The 14,697-nt window shown below is 45.1% G+C and overlaps 1 protein-coding gene and 1 non-coding gene across 2 annotated transcripts in view; both read right to left on the reverse strand.

Moving 5' to 3' along the window:
* Positions 1–533: 533 nt before the first annotated feature.
* Positions 534–14,697, reverse strand: part of aclya (ATP citrate lyase a) — a 53,214-nt gene continuing 39,050 nt past the window's right edge. The window contains 15 exon segments of the mRNA XM_042343173.1: positions 534–1,564; positions 2,388–2,464; positions 3,696–3,778; positions 4,169–4,248; positions 4,251–4,281; positions 5,433–5,576; positions 6,913–7,063; positions 7,609–7,763; positions 8,400–8,493; positions 8,609–8,736; positions 8,923–9,033; positions 9,663–9,744; positions 11,165–11,361; positions 11,949–12,053; positions 12,971–13,139. Of these exon segments, the coding sequence (XP_042199107.1) occupies positions 1,470–1,564; positions 2,388–2,464; positions 3,696–3,778; positions 4,169–4,248; positions 4,251–4,281; positions 5,433–5,576; positions 6,913–7,063; positions 7,609–7,763; positions 8,400–8,493; positions 8,609–8,736; positions 8,923–9,033; positions 9,663–9,744; positions 11,165–11,361; positions 11,949–12,053; positions 12,971–13,139 (1,702 nt within the window). The 3' untranslated portion in view covers positions 534–1,469.
* Positions 12,371–12,442, reverse strand: trnat-cgu. The gene has a single exon. It is a non-coding gene; the product is annotated as a tRNA-Thr (tRNA).

Here is a 14,697-nt window from a genome sequence, read left to right on the forward strand (position 1 = left end):
GCCGGCTCCGGCCTCCCACACATCCCTCGTCTTGAAGTGATGGCTTTCTTCATGTGTATTTTAATTCATCTTTGAAGTCCCATCTGCTCTGACATTGGCATAACTCCCAACATTCCAGCTGGCTACAGCGGGACCCAATTAAAAAAATAAAAACTTACATGTGAGTGTGTGAAGAAGCTGGGCAGCGCACACACACACACTGACTTGTCTCGAGGTTAATGAATAGAACAGTGTCGGAGCACGGTGGTGAGCCGGTGGGAGTGGGTAGGTGACCATAGGCACAGTCCAAGAGGAAGGACTTCAGGCCATGGGATAGAGCAAGAGTGTTCCAGAGTTTCGGGGTGTAGTGGCTGAAAGTGAAGCCACCAATGGTGGAACAGAGGGCACGAGGGACATGCAAGAGGCTGAAGCTAGTCAAGCAGAGGCAGCGGGTAGCATGTTGGGGAGTAAGCAAGTCGGAGGGGTCAGGAGGTACCAGGGCATGAAGGGATTTAAAAATGAGGATAGAAATAAAACAGGTCGAAAGAGTAAAACCCAATAAGTTACACACTTTAATTTATACTAAGACACAAGCTAGAGTTTTGGTTATATTATCGAAGCATGGGTACCTTCAAATACAGAAACACAAAGGCAGGTCAGACAGTGCATGTGGTTAGACTAAAAGGCTCACTTGAGAAGACGGACTGCATTTCTGACACAGGATCTTTCTTCCTCACTCCCAAACCCTCAACAAGAAACACATACCCATTTCCTAATCTAGTTTTAAAATGCCGTCCAGCAATTTGTAAATCCATAGACAGCAGATGAAGTACAAATGGTCCCTTAAATAAGCTTACACAAGCCTGGTTACATTAAGTCCAGCAGGTTTACAATTGAGCAGGGTGATGAGATGGAATTCTATTGGGAGCAGGTACAGCGGAACTCAAGTGTATTTGGTTACCTTACGTGTCCAATGGCCTCAACTGAGACATGACAATCTGCCCTCTCGATCTCCACATTACCAGCTTCTGCGAAAATCCAAAGCATTTAATGGGAATGCACCCTCAACCCAACGAGCTGCTGCCTGTTTGGGTCAGTGTTCTTGGGAAGAGACACTTTGGGATTCCGCTGTACTGCTGCAATAGCAATGCAGAGCGTGTACTGAGAGCCTCTGATTTGTATTGTATTGTACGAGATCCCAGAGCCACGCCACGCTTTGGCTTCTCCCATTCACACTTCAGATCCTACTTCTTCATAATGGGTCTCAGAACCACACTCATTTCATTCCTCTCTTTAAAATCTGCGTTGAGCTTCTGAGAGCACATCGTGTACACAATTCATCAGGATAATTGACCAGGAGACTCCTTCCCACCCGAGCAACTTCAGTGTGCAAGAGGGAAAGGCAAACATCTTTTTTTGGAGGGGGGGGGAGGGGAAGGGGGAGGACACACACCAGGGGTGGACGGAGACCCTCCGAGCTGACCCAATGTTCACATGGTCATGTGCTCTGGCAAAACATAAGATATGTCGTCCCATGGGTGACGATATAATCCTTGTTTCAATCGCTTCTGATCCAGATAGTGTCCTGAAACATCAAGTGCTTCCATAAGCATCACATTCACCAAAGAAAGAACAGTTCATTACAGCATTCAGCACGCGGTTAACATTCAATCTCCCGGGAACAGGTGCCAACTCATTGGGAAGAATCTCCACTCAACTCTGTACCACAGTCCAGAAGGGACCTGTTCAGTGAGCAGGAATATGGGGAAGTAATAAAAATAGGACCTACGGTAGGGTCAATCTCAGTATAGCTCCCAAAGGGTCCAAATTCACAACACAAAAGCAGACCAAGTGCTGCACTGGGGGAGTAGAGGCAACTCCAGGTGTTGGGGATAAAATAGAGCAAACAGCCTTACCCTGCAAGTCACACCAGATTAGTGGGTGCATGAGCAGAAGAGTTCTGCTACCCAGCGCTGGGATCTCTCACCGCATTAGCTGCAGCTCGAGATCCGTCAGTAGCAACGTGCGTTTATATAGTACCCTTCACGCGTGGTAACAATTCAGGGAGCGTTTAACAATGGCGTAGTCTGACACCGAGCTGCAAGAAAAGGAGAGTGCGACCTGAAGACAGGCAAACAGGGGGCGAGGCAGAGGGATTGAGGCAGGGAGGTTCAGAGGTTTGGGGTGCAATGGCTGAAAGCTCAGTTGCACTGATCGAATCAACTGCAGCATTGAATGGAGTTTTACAAAAGCAAACTGAGAAGCCATCTTTCAATTGTATAAAAATAGTTATTCTCTCAATGAGAGAACTGATATGGAATTCAGCTGTACAGATGTGGACTGTGTGGAACACAGAGGGAAGAAAAGCAAAACTCTTATCACTTGTTTATCGTGCTGGAGTAACTTACCAATGAAGCCCATACTCCTTCCTAAAACAAAGATGCCATTCAGAGCGCCGATCTCCACATATTCATCAGACTCCTCCCTGCAGCACAATCTGAGTGTTAGGAAGGCACGCACAGCAAAACACACACGGCAAAACACACACAGCGAAACCAAATAAATGGCAGAGAATGAGACTGTATTTTAAATAAAAACATAACACTCAGCAGGCCAGGCAGCATCTATGGAGAGAGAGGAAAGTGAGTTAACATTTCAGAGTTCTGACGAAAGTTCATCGACCTGAAACGTTAACTCACTTTCCTCTCTCCATAGATGCTGTCTGACCCATTGAGTGTTCCCTACTCAGCGCCTTGGGACGTCCTCCCGACGTGAAAAGTGCTATACAAATGTAATTTTGTTATTTTTGTTGAGTGTTCCCAGCGACTTCTGTTTTTATTTCAGATTTCCAGCATTTTGCTTTTTGTTAAGAGTGTATTTTAATTCATCTTTGAAGTCACTGCTCTAACCAGGTAATAGAGACCTTGTTCATCAGCTGTACTTTTTAACCTAAGTTCCAGTGCAGTGGTTGCAGAAAACACAGAGAGAGATTGAGAAAAGGGAGATTCTCTTTCTGATTTCACTGCAGCCAGAAGTATGGGGTAGTCAGAGACAGAGAAGGTGATGAACCCAAGTTCAGCTCTGGTAACAATCCACGGCTGCGTGTGGGACACTGCTGTGCGCAATTGGCTATTGCCCACAAAATATACAGTTAATTCGCTTTATCGTATATTGTGTGAAGTGCTTCGAGACATCTCAAAGACGTACTAAGGTACTCTATCAATTGCACAGATTATTATTAATATTGCTCACAGTGCTTCCACAATGCCGCACAACTCAGGAATTGATAATTGGATGAAGTCTTTTCAATCACAAAAAAAATCCTAAAATGATTTGGCAATGAAACATCAGACTAATGCCCTGTCCAATCCTATAGAAAGAGGCCCAGGGTTAAGGGCTGATAGACAAAGAGCTGACAGCAAGTTTCTCTCTGGAGCTTTTGACCCTGGATGACTAAAATGTAACAATTTAGTGTTAAAATCAGACATTTTAAAAATTACACCAAAATACTGGAGATGCTGGAAATCTGAAGGAAAAACAGAAGTCACTGGGAACACACAGCAGGTCAGGCAGTATCTATGGAGAGGAAAATGAGTTTACGTTTCGGGTCATCAACCTGGAATGTTAATTCATTTTCCTTTCTCCATAGATGCCCCTTGACCTGCCGTGGTATCCCAGTGACTTCTGTTTCTATCTAAAAAAAAAACTAAGTCTACCTTGTAAATGCACCACAGTTTCTTAATAGGTCAACCATGCCCACACCAATAAAACCATCAACGTTTAGGATGAGATTTGGTTTCTGAAACAAAAAGATTAGAGATATTTAAGTCATTAATAAATGATATTAAAGCTCATTATAATCAAGAATTAAAATAAACTTCTATAATGCACCTTATACAGGTTACCTAAACATAGGAACATAAGAATTGCTAAATGAAAAAAGCCCAAGGTCCATCTGGTTCGCCTTCTACCATCCTGGGAGTCTCGTGCTATAATAATGCAGATGTTGATAGAAATTCATTCTGCGTGGATTAGTCAACAACACAGTGGAAAGCTTTGGGAACCTTAGATATAAGCAATAGCAAGTTTGGATTTAGTAAACTACATTCAAGCATGCAAATAGTTTTAATTTAAGGTTGGAAAGTTGGTTATTTGCAGACGAGGAGTGATTGCAGTTACACGACCGTACCTTAGAGGTGGTGATCTTCTCCACTTCCAGTGCGTAATCCAGGAGCGGGGTGGCAGGGAAGTTCTGCTTCACGTAGTCTTCAGGATCTGAACCCTCATATCTGGGTTATTGATCTGCAATCAGCAAGTTAGTCAATATATCCCAATCTGCCCTGAAGCCCTACCAATATGGTAACACTTAGAGAATACTGTAACCTGCCCAGTTCGCCAACCACCAATACTGGGAGTCGCTTGACATGTCATGTCCAAACTATTTATTATTTTCTAAAATAAATCTATCTAATTTGTTCTTGAAAGAATTGACACTTTCTGCTTCCACTGTCTCCCTAGGGAGCCAGTTCCATATACCTTGAGTACCAACAACCTATTTAGTACTCCTCTCGGTTTATTCTTATCTTATCCAATTTCTCTACCCTCTCCTCCAATCCTCCAATACTGTGGCATTGGCTGCATTCTCTTCCTTTGTAAAGACAGATGCAAAGTACTCTTCCAGTACGTCAGCCATGCCCTCTGCCTCCAAAAGAAAATTTCCTCTTTGGTCCCGAATTGAACCCACCTTTTATTATTTATATGCTTACAAAATACCTTAGGGTTCCCTTTTATGTTACCCGCTAATCTTTTCTCATATAATCTCTTTGCCCCTCTTATTTCCTTTTACAGTTCTCCTCTGTACTTTCTATATTCTATTTGATTATCTTCTATATTTTCGACCTGACATTTATCATAAGCCTCCTTTTTCCTTTTTATTTTAATCCCAATTTCCTTATTCGTCCAGGGAGGTTTGGATGCCCTACCTTTCCCCTTTGTGGGAATGTATTTGTTCTGTCCCCAAACTATCTCCTCCTTGAAGGCTTCCCATTCCTCATTAGCTGTTTTACCTGACAATTTTTCTTTCCAGTCCACCTTGGCTAGGTCCCTTTTTAACTCATTGAAATTAGCCCTCTTCCAGTTGAGTATCTTCACCTTTGATTGCTCCTTGTCCCTTTCTATAAATACTCTAAACCTAATGGTGTTATGATCGCTGTTGTCCAGATGCTCTCCTACTGAAACCTTCTCCACTTGCCCCACTTCATTCCCCAGAACTAGATCCAGCACTGCTCCTTTCCTCGTTGGGCTGGAAACATATTGATCCTGAAAGTTATCCTGCACACATTTCAGGAATCCTTCCCCCCCCTTCGCCCTTTACTTGCATGATAGTTCTAACCATCTTAAAGACTGATAACTTGTGGAGGAACTTAATGTAAACTAAACGCTTCCAGACTCACCGATTTCACCCGGTGTCCAATCCCCATAATCAGTTTTCCTTCCTTCTTCATCTTGTTGACAAAGTCCATGGCAATGAGGCCACTGTCAAAGGCATTGCTGAACTGTTTGGCGGCTGCATCTAATGCTCCTCCGAACCGGTCGCCCTGCGAGAAGCAGAGACAAGTGAAGAGTCAATTATTGATCAATCAATTGTGAATTGCAGAACTCGGACAGTGAAAGGGCAGCTTCAACAATTACAAAGCAAACACCAAAAATCTACAACTGATTTGAACTCCAACCCTTTGGCTGCAGGGACACTAGAGCTTATGCACATTTTTAAAGAGTTGAATTGTGTAACAACAACAAGGTGCCTGATTTGGTCTCTTGCAGTTATCGGATCTCAGTAATTGCAGCTTTGGCCCTGGGGCAGCGACTATGGGGGAGGAAGAACAAAATCAGCCAGGTGTTCCTGCTCTCAACCACTATCCAGTGACTCCTGCTGTGTATCTGAACATCGGGTGAGAACAGCACGGTGTCCGACTCGGAGGCATCCCACAGATTGACTGTGAAGATTCGGGGCCGATACTCTCAAATGAACAGTAACACAACATGGAGCAACACCCGGGAAAGAACTTGTTACAATCCTTCAGGAAAAGGAAAAGGTTTAAAGCCTACCAGAAGCTGGAGAGGTAATCACAGAAAGTTAGTCTGCAGGTGCAGCAAGCAATTAGGAAGGCGAACGGTATGTTAGCATTCATTATGAAAGGATTAGAGTATAAGAGTAGGGAAGTCTTGCTGCAACTGTATAGGGCCCTGGTGGGACCACACCTGGAGTACTGTGTGCAGTTTTGGTCTCCTCATTTAAGGAAGGATGTACTTGCCTTGGAGGGGGTGCAGTGTAGATTTACTCGGTTAGTACCAGGGATGAAGGGGATGAGTTAAGGGGATAGGCTGACCAATTTGGGCCTATATTCTCTAGAACATAGAAGAATTAGAGGGGATCTTATAGAAACCTATAAGATCATCAAAGGGCATAGAGTAGATAGTGGGAGATTGTTTCCCCCTGCACCTTAAAATCAGAGGCCAACGCTTTCGCACTGAGTTGAGGAAGAACTTCTTTACTCTAAGGGCGGTGAATACATGGCACTCACTACCCCAAAGGGCTGTTGACACTCAGTCCTTGAACATATTCAAGACTGAGATACATAGATTTCTTATTGCGAAAGGGATTAAGGAATATGGGGATAAGGCAGGGTCAGGTTTTTAGCTGGAGTTAGATTAGAAGATCAGCCATGAATGAATGGCGGGGCAGGCTCGAAGGGCCGAATGGCCTACTCCTGCTCCTACATGTTATGTTATTGGGACAGATAACTTCAATGCAGCAAAGACCAAAGCTAACGCAATGGGTCGAATGGCCAGCAGTGATGCATTTCTATGGCTGACCAGATATACAGAGCTTAATGGTTTATGTCCATTAAAAATAACTGTAGACACACTTACAATAGTAAGCAGACCCGAAGTCAGGCTGGATATGAGATCTTTCCCCGCTCGGGCACAGACGATAGTGTTGTGAGCCCCTGAGACCGCTGGTCCATGGTCAGCAGTCACCATGAGGCACATCTCAATAAAGTGGCAGGCGGGTTTAGGCAATCTGCGGGAACAAGAGCAAAAACATCCCTTGGGTTTGGAGAAGGACACATTTTAACATTCTGTAAAAAGCTAGGTTACAAGAGAAGAAAAGTGATTCCGATCCAAATCTGGAATGGTTCAATCAGAATTTCAAAGCATTCATTTGTAAAGGGTTAATGTATGAGAGATGTGGAGTCTGGGCTCAGACATTCTGCAGATGGCAAGGACAGATTGACAAAGCCGCATCAAGCAGAGTTGCTGAAGTAGACGGGAGAGGAATTGCTTTTTAGGCAATGGCAGCTTTTAGTTGGTTAATCTCGAGCAGTAGTCTAATGCACAAACCTTGGCTCTCATTGAACAACATAATAATACTTGCATTTGATATAGCGGCTTAGCACGTCTTTGAGACATCTCAAAGCGCTTCACAGAATATAGATCTGTTTGACACCATTTACCATCAGAAGCAAGGCAAGACTCTGAACATTAGTTTACGCATTGGATGATGTTCTTTTCCATTAGAGAGATTTCCGGGTCTTGAGATAGGGATCTTTCTGCTGAGGGTCTCACCTCCTTTGGAACCAGAGCAAACCCAGGACACCTCCAAGGCCCATGTCCTCTTTGAAGATTTCAGTGATGGGCATTCCTGCGTAGATGAGTTCCTGGCCTCTCTCATCACAGATGCTGGACATGAAGGAGGCTGGCTTACGGATCAGACCCAACTCCTGCACAATAGACACGTGACAGGTCAGCATTACAAACACCAATCCAACATCGGGCATTCAACAATAAACATCCTCCCCACGTGAAAATCCTGTACAAGTGTCAATTGTGTTGCAATTGTATTTATAATACAGTAACCCTTACATTACTGTGCACCCGGCGAATCATGAGAAACGCCTCATAGCACTTTATAGAACGTGAGGAAGGCAGATCATTTACAGCTGCAACGTTCTACAAACATTGAAGTGAGTCGATGAGTATTTGGGGATGAACTTGGACAAGGAGGGAATATTATCCAGGGGACAGGGAGGCAGGGCTTGCTTATTAGTCCTCTTGCCTCCGAGGCAGAAGAATGTAGGGTTCAAGCCTATTGGGACTTTGGACTCAGTCTAGGCTGACACTCCAGTGCAGTGCTGGAGGAAAGCTATATTTTCTGAGGGATCATCCTTTGGATGAGATGTTAAACTGAGGTCCCGTCTGCCTGTTAAAGATCCCATGGCTATTCTCCCAGTGTCCTGGCCTACGGATAAAAAAAAGGTTTACTTCATGGTTGTTTGTTGGAGGTTAATGTGTGCAAACCTATTTCTGCGTCAACTACAAACACAGTCACTTTACTGCGGGCTGTGTGGAGGACCTACCCTTGCCCAAGAGTAGTCCATCGGCACCGTGGGAGGAGGAACTTCTTGTGCAGGAACGATCACACTTTTAGCAACAAGGTCATCGTAAACAGACCTAGGAACAGAGACACAGCGGCATTCAGATACATCCAGGACAACATGAAACAGAGTGCAGTCAGGGGTAACTGATCAGCTGCACCACTCCTCCCTCCTGCTACAAGTGCTCTTACTTGATGACTTCTCCAAGCTCATCAAAGTTTCTTGGTACAAAGACTCCGGCTTCTCTCAGAGCCTTGTTTTTGGCCACTGCGGTCTCAGAGGTTGCGTTGGCACAGGCACCCGCATGCCCAAACTGCACCTGTGAAGAGTTACGAGGGACAGCGACTTGTATCAGTGCTTCAAAACAAGAGATTTACACACACACAAACACACCCACACACCCAGCTTGACCTCAGAGACTCCAATAGCTTCACATGTCTCCCACCCAAGTTGTATTCTCAATGGATTGCATGGCATTTTAACATAAGGAAGAAAAAATGCTCACCTCTGAACTAAACATAGTAGCACATGTGCCAATGCACCAAGCAACAACAGGCTTGGTAATACGTCCCTCCTGAATCCCTTTGCCAATCCTGTACTCTTCTGCTCCACCAATCTGTAGAGAGATTTAGGTTAGATGCCATCTGTTTATCCAGTTAATCCTCACACCACTTTGATTTTCACAGCACTAAATTTACATACTATACAACCATTAGCAGAACTTGGGAGTTAATGTCTCATCCAAAGGATGGTACCTCAACATGCAGCACTCCCCAGCACTGGGTTGGGAGTGTCAGCTTAGTTAGTGAGGTCAGGATCCCAACATGGGGCTTGAACCCCAACCTAGTGATTCAGAGACTAGACTGCTACCACCTGACCTGATAGGAAGAAAGCTGGGTCTCTAAGGCTGATTTTGATTATAAGACAGTTTAAGTGTGTGTCCCTCACACCACCATCGAAACAATTGACTTGTAGACCTTTCTGGATAGCTAGACCATTAGCCACAAGTTATATAAGAACATTAGATTTTGTTAGGCAAAAGAAGTCCAATGTCCATCTAGTTTGCTTTCCACCATCCTGGCAGTCACTTGGCAAGTCGTGTCCCAAACAATATACTGTATCCTGAGATATTATTTTCTAAGGGAATCTGTCTAATTTGCTCTTTAAGAGTGTTACCCTGTTAGAAAGGACTTTTCTATGACTGTTACGTCAGAAATATTAGGGAATTAATTCAGATCCACTCACCTCCCCAAGAACAACAATCATTTTAACTTCAGGGGTGTCCTGGTAACGGAAGACATGATCCATAAATGTGGAGCCTGGATAGCTGGAGGGAAAGGAATGCAGGAATGCTTTAATCCGCAATGAAGTGTTTTGCAATTTGTTTAGTTGCAATTTTTGAAAAAGATGCGAGACATTTCAAAACCAAAGGTTAATATTCCCCAAGGTAAACAAAAAAAAAACACTCAGGAGTTTGGCATAAATGCTGCTGGTGGTAGCTTTATCGAGCAGTGAGTAACACCCCAGAAATCTAACGCCACTGTGGTGAGAGTCAGCAGTGACTCTGTGGCAGGTTCAGCAGATGGCAAGTCACAAACTAAAAGAATCCAAATCTTTCATCGCAGACGTGACAAATTCCAATTTAACAGTTAGTTTGAAAGCCTGCCACGTATAGCTCACATTCAACGATAGAAATGGGCAGTTAGCTGAGGTTTACAGTATTAAGCACAGGGCAACAGACAACAAACAACACCACCACCAAGATTACATTTATATAGCGCCTTTCACGTCGGGAGGACGTCCCAAGGCGCTGGAAAAGATCCTGTTATTAAGCGCCTCGCTAGAATCTCCTGTGGACTCATGGTTACCTAAAGTACAGTACACTTCTCGCTGGAAATCGTAAGAAACATCAGTTATGATGGGACCTAGTAGCCATATTTTTCACAGACCTCTAGCTATATATTTTGATCCCAGTCACCTCATTGTAACAGGTTTCCCTGTAGAAAGAGGAGCTGTAAACGACATTAAGCCTTTGCTTGGACAATGTCGTACAGCTTTGGAATTTACTGCACCATTCTTCACCCGAGTGCCTCGGAGACTGGAACCTGATGAGTAAACGGGACCTTCCCTGATAGTTGTGCCACAGCTCCCTCCTGTGTTGAAACTACGCAACAGGAACCTCGAGCGACGCCAGAAGCGATTATTATTCTAGCGTACAATAATTTCTTTCTCAAAGTCCTTCACTAAATGTTAGTGTATATGACCGCAACTGCGTATTAGTAGACAAACGCAGCAGCTAACTTGCACGGCAATGTCCCACAAACAGCCACGAAGTGAAAGAGTCTAAGGCCACGGCCCCAGGAGAAACTCCCTTCGATTTTCAAATAGTGTCACCGGAACTTTAACATCCACTGCACTGACAGACGGGACCTCAGTTTAATGTCTCATCTGAAGAACATTGCCTCTGACAACGGAACGCGCTCTCAGCATTGCAATGAATTGTTAGCCTAGACTGAGCTCAAAATCCCGATACAGGGCTTAAACCCACAAACTTTAGACTCGGGTGAGAGTGCTACCAACTGAGTCAGATTCACGTCAATAAAAGTGTGCTATTTATAGCATGCAACCGCACTGCAAGCAAGAGCAGCACGGCATTTCATTGAGGGACTGCCTTAACCTCTTAGTCCTAGCACATCCCCTTAATGACCGACCGGCACATCCCTTTGTGCTGTGGTGATGGTTCTTACCGATCTCCACCGATAGCGACACCTTCATAGACGCCGTCGGTCGTTCTGGAGATGATGTTGTTGAGTTCGTTGGACATTCCACCGGAGCGCGAGACGTACGCCACACTGCCGGGGCGATAGAGTTTGGAGGCCAGAATGTTGTCGAGCATTCCTCCCGTGTTGCCGATCTTGTAGCAGCCAGGCTTTATGCCACCCACCTGAGGAAACACAAGTAGTTATCCAGTTAGACGACACCATATCCACCTGTCCACTCGGCCTGCTCCACGCCCCCCACCCTGCCCTGCCCGCCTGCGGTCAGACCTTCAGGCTCTCAGCCCAAACTCTCTGGAACTCTATCCCACAGTCCCTTTGCTTCGCTCCCTCCCTCAAGGCACTTTTGAAGTCCCTCTTCTTCGACCACACCTTCGGTCACTCTCCTAACCTCACGCTCTCTGCCCTCCACACTCCCTGATCCCAAATCTCTGACTATCCTGTGCCTCGGGACTTCCTCCCGATGCGAAAGGCGATGTGTAAATGTAATTTGTGGTTGACACTGTGTGGAATTAGAAAAGCACAAGATACAAGCCAACATTTCGGTCTGTGGTACAGCATCAAGGCTAGCACCTAACGCCTGTTTAAGCTCACCGTGGCCCAACGGGTTAAGATATTGCACCACAGAACATATACAACAGTTTACATTTACACAGGGCCTTTTATGTCAGGAGGACGTCCCAAGGAACTTCACACAAGTGACTGGGAGACCAAATTTGTGCCAGGATCTTTCTACACACAACCAAGCACTTACTGTCGCTGGCCCAATAATCGTGACACCTTTCTCATCTGCCATTTTGATGAGTTTCCTGGTCAGTGCTTCAGGGATACCTTCAGCAATAATGGCGATTGTCCTGATCTGTAACACACAAAAGGCAATCGCAATTAAACAATATTAACAATCCTTGCATTTGATAAAGTGTCTTATTACAGCTGAGATCTCGCAAAGCGTTTCACAGAAATATACTGTAAAGTGAATTGACTGTATATTTTGTGGACAAAACTTGGCAGCCAATTGCACACAGCGTCCCACAAACAGCCGTGGATTGAGTAAACCTTTTTTTTTTAAGGGATTATCATCCCCGGAAAAGCGATCCGCCAATCGACGAACAATCGGGTTCCTACTTGCTGCTAGGTAAACAGAGGCATGTGGAGTAAGGAAACTTACCCAAAGTTTCGCCCTGGCGGGAATCAAACCCAGGTCTCTCGCTTACGAGACGAGCGCTCTAACCACTAAGCTACAGAACTCCACATCCGCATTAAAATGCAACCAAACACCTGCGAATACCCCATGTCTGTACACAAGCAGACAGGCACAGACAGCGAGATTCACACTACATCACTCTATTAACCTTATTCTGCTGTTTTTTCTTTTTCTGTTGTTGTAGGCAAAAGAATCAGAAAAGAGATGAGGATTAAAAAAAAATTTACGCAGGGAGTTGTTAGGGTCTGGAATGCACTGACTGAAAGGGTAGTGGAAGCAGATTCAATGATAATGACTTCCAAAGGGGAATTGAATACTTACTTGAAAAGAAAACATTTGCAAGGCTATGGGGTACGAGCGGGGGAACGGGACTAGTTGGTAGCTCTTTCAAAAGCTGGCACAGGGCAGAATAGTCCGAATGGCCTCCCTCTGTGCTGTTGGATTCTAATTGTACAAGCTCCTGGGTAGCCACCTTCATATGCCTGGAGATCAGGACAGTCAGGTGGGATTTTACACCAAGGTTTCTCTTTCAGTTGGGTTACATCGAGAAGACAACAAACAACTGGACAAACCTGGGGAAAGGTCATCGTTTCCACTGTGCTGTCGTACGCGGACCGTAACGAGGCAAAGTTGATGAGGACGTCCACTTCCGGATGCTTCTTCAGGGCGTCACCCATGTTCTTGTAGACGGGAACAAGGATCTCTTTGTGACCCCAGTAAAATTTCTGTTTATGATCACCGCTGCAGAGACAAACCGCACTCTCATAGCCATCAACAACAACAACTTGCATTTACACAGCGCCTCTCACGCAGAGCAGCATCCCAAAGCTCATAGTTTCCATCGTGCTGTCGTACACCGACTGCAATGAGAACATGAGTTCCTGAGAACGTTCACCTCCCATCACAGCAACTTCAGCAAAAGTCACAAGGAGCTGCTGCTCCCACTTTATAATTTCAATTAAAATCACATTTAAGGCATTAAAACTGAGCTGAAAAGGATCGTCCGTTACAATGCTCCAGCTCAGAAATGCAAGAGTCTCCAGCATTAGCCTGGGGATTGAGGTCGGTGCGTTGAACAATAATATTTCACTGCTAATTTCTCACAAACAACTATGAAATGAGTAATCAATTTTATCTGGGGGATTGTTGGCCAGGACATCAGGAGAAAATATCTTCTCTTTTCAAACACTGCTCTGGGAATTTTTAACGTCCACCTGAATAGGCAGACAGGGCCTCGGGTTAACGGCTTAAGAATGTCCTGGTGTGTCAGCCTAGACTGTGAGCATAAAGTCCCGATATGGGGTGTGAACCCAGAACTTGCTGACTCGGGAGGGTATGTACTACCAACTGAGCCACGCAAAGTTTATTTGTGGAAGGAGGAACTGGGAAAGAGGATTTGTTCAGGGATTTGAATTACATCCATTTGGATTATTGGAACACAGAATGTTGCCTTAAAAAACAATATAAAATGTTCAAAAGAATGCTTTGCCTGCAGCCTTCAACAATCGGCCACTATTCAGGAAAACATTTTGAAAAGAACGTTACAACATGTCCTGTAAATGTAGAGTGCAGCTGCAGGGCATACAGCAGAGCACACACATGAAGAGGTACGTCAATATAAAGTGATCCATTGCCCTGTGTAGTAATGCAGCTTGGAGCTACACTGCACACAGTTAAAAAACAAAAACAAATCAAGATTGCTCCGAAGCTAAAAATAGAATCAAATTGATTTTCATAAGGCTCACTCTCTCAATTGCGAGGATTATGCTCACTGTTATTTTTCAACCTTCATTAGATTCTTCCTGAACAACAACAAATTGTATTTGTATAGCGCCTTTCACGTCAGGAGGACATCCCAAGGCGCTGGACAATCAGGGATCCGCACCTGAGCTGGTGGCTGGCATCAGTTGGGGTGGAGGGCAGGGAGCTTAGGAGGCAAGGGAGGGGGCGAGGCAGCGAGACTGTGGGATAGAGTTCCAGAGAGCGAGGGCAGAGAGGCTGAAGGCCTGCCCGCCAATGGTGGGACGGGTAAGGCTGGGGAAGTGAAGCAGGCTGGAGCCCGCAGAGGGAGCAGACAGGTTGTTAGGTGGGTAACAGGTCATAGAGGTAGGGACGAGCGAGGTCCCGTGGAGGGGTTTGAAGGTGAGGACCAGGATCTTGGAACTGTATTCTCTGAGTGATGGGGTGCCAATGGAGCCGGGCGAGGATGGGGGTGATAGGGTCGAGGAGGCCGGTGCAGCAGAGGACATGGGTTGTGGAGTTCTGGATGATCTGCAGCCTGAGGAGGACTGGGGTGTCT

Source organism: Callorhinchus milii, unplaced genomic scaffold, assembly GCF_018977255.1.
Source record: "Callorhinchus milii isolate IMCB2004 unplaced genomic scaffold, IMCB_Cmil_1.0 Scaffold23, whole genome shotgun sequence".
Lineage (NCBI taxonomy): Eukaryota > Metazoa > Chordata > Chondrichthyes > Chimaeriformes > Callorhinchidae > Callorhinchus > Callorhinchus milii.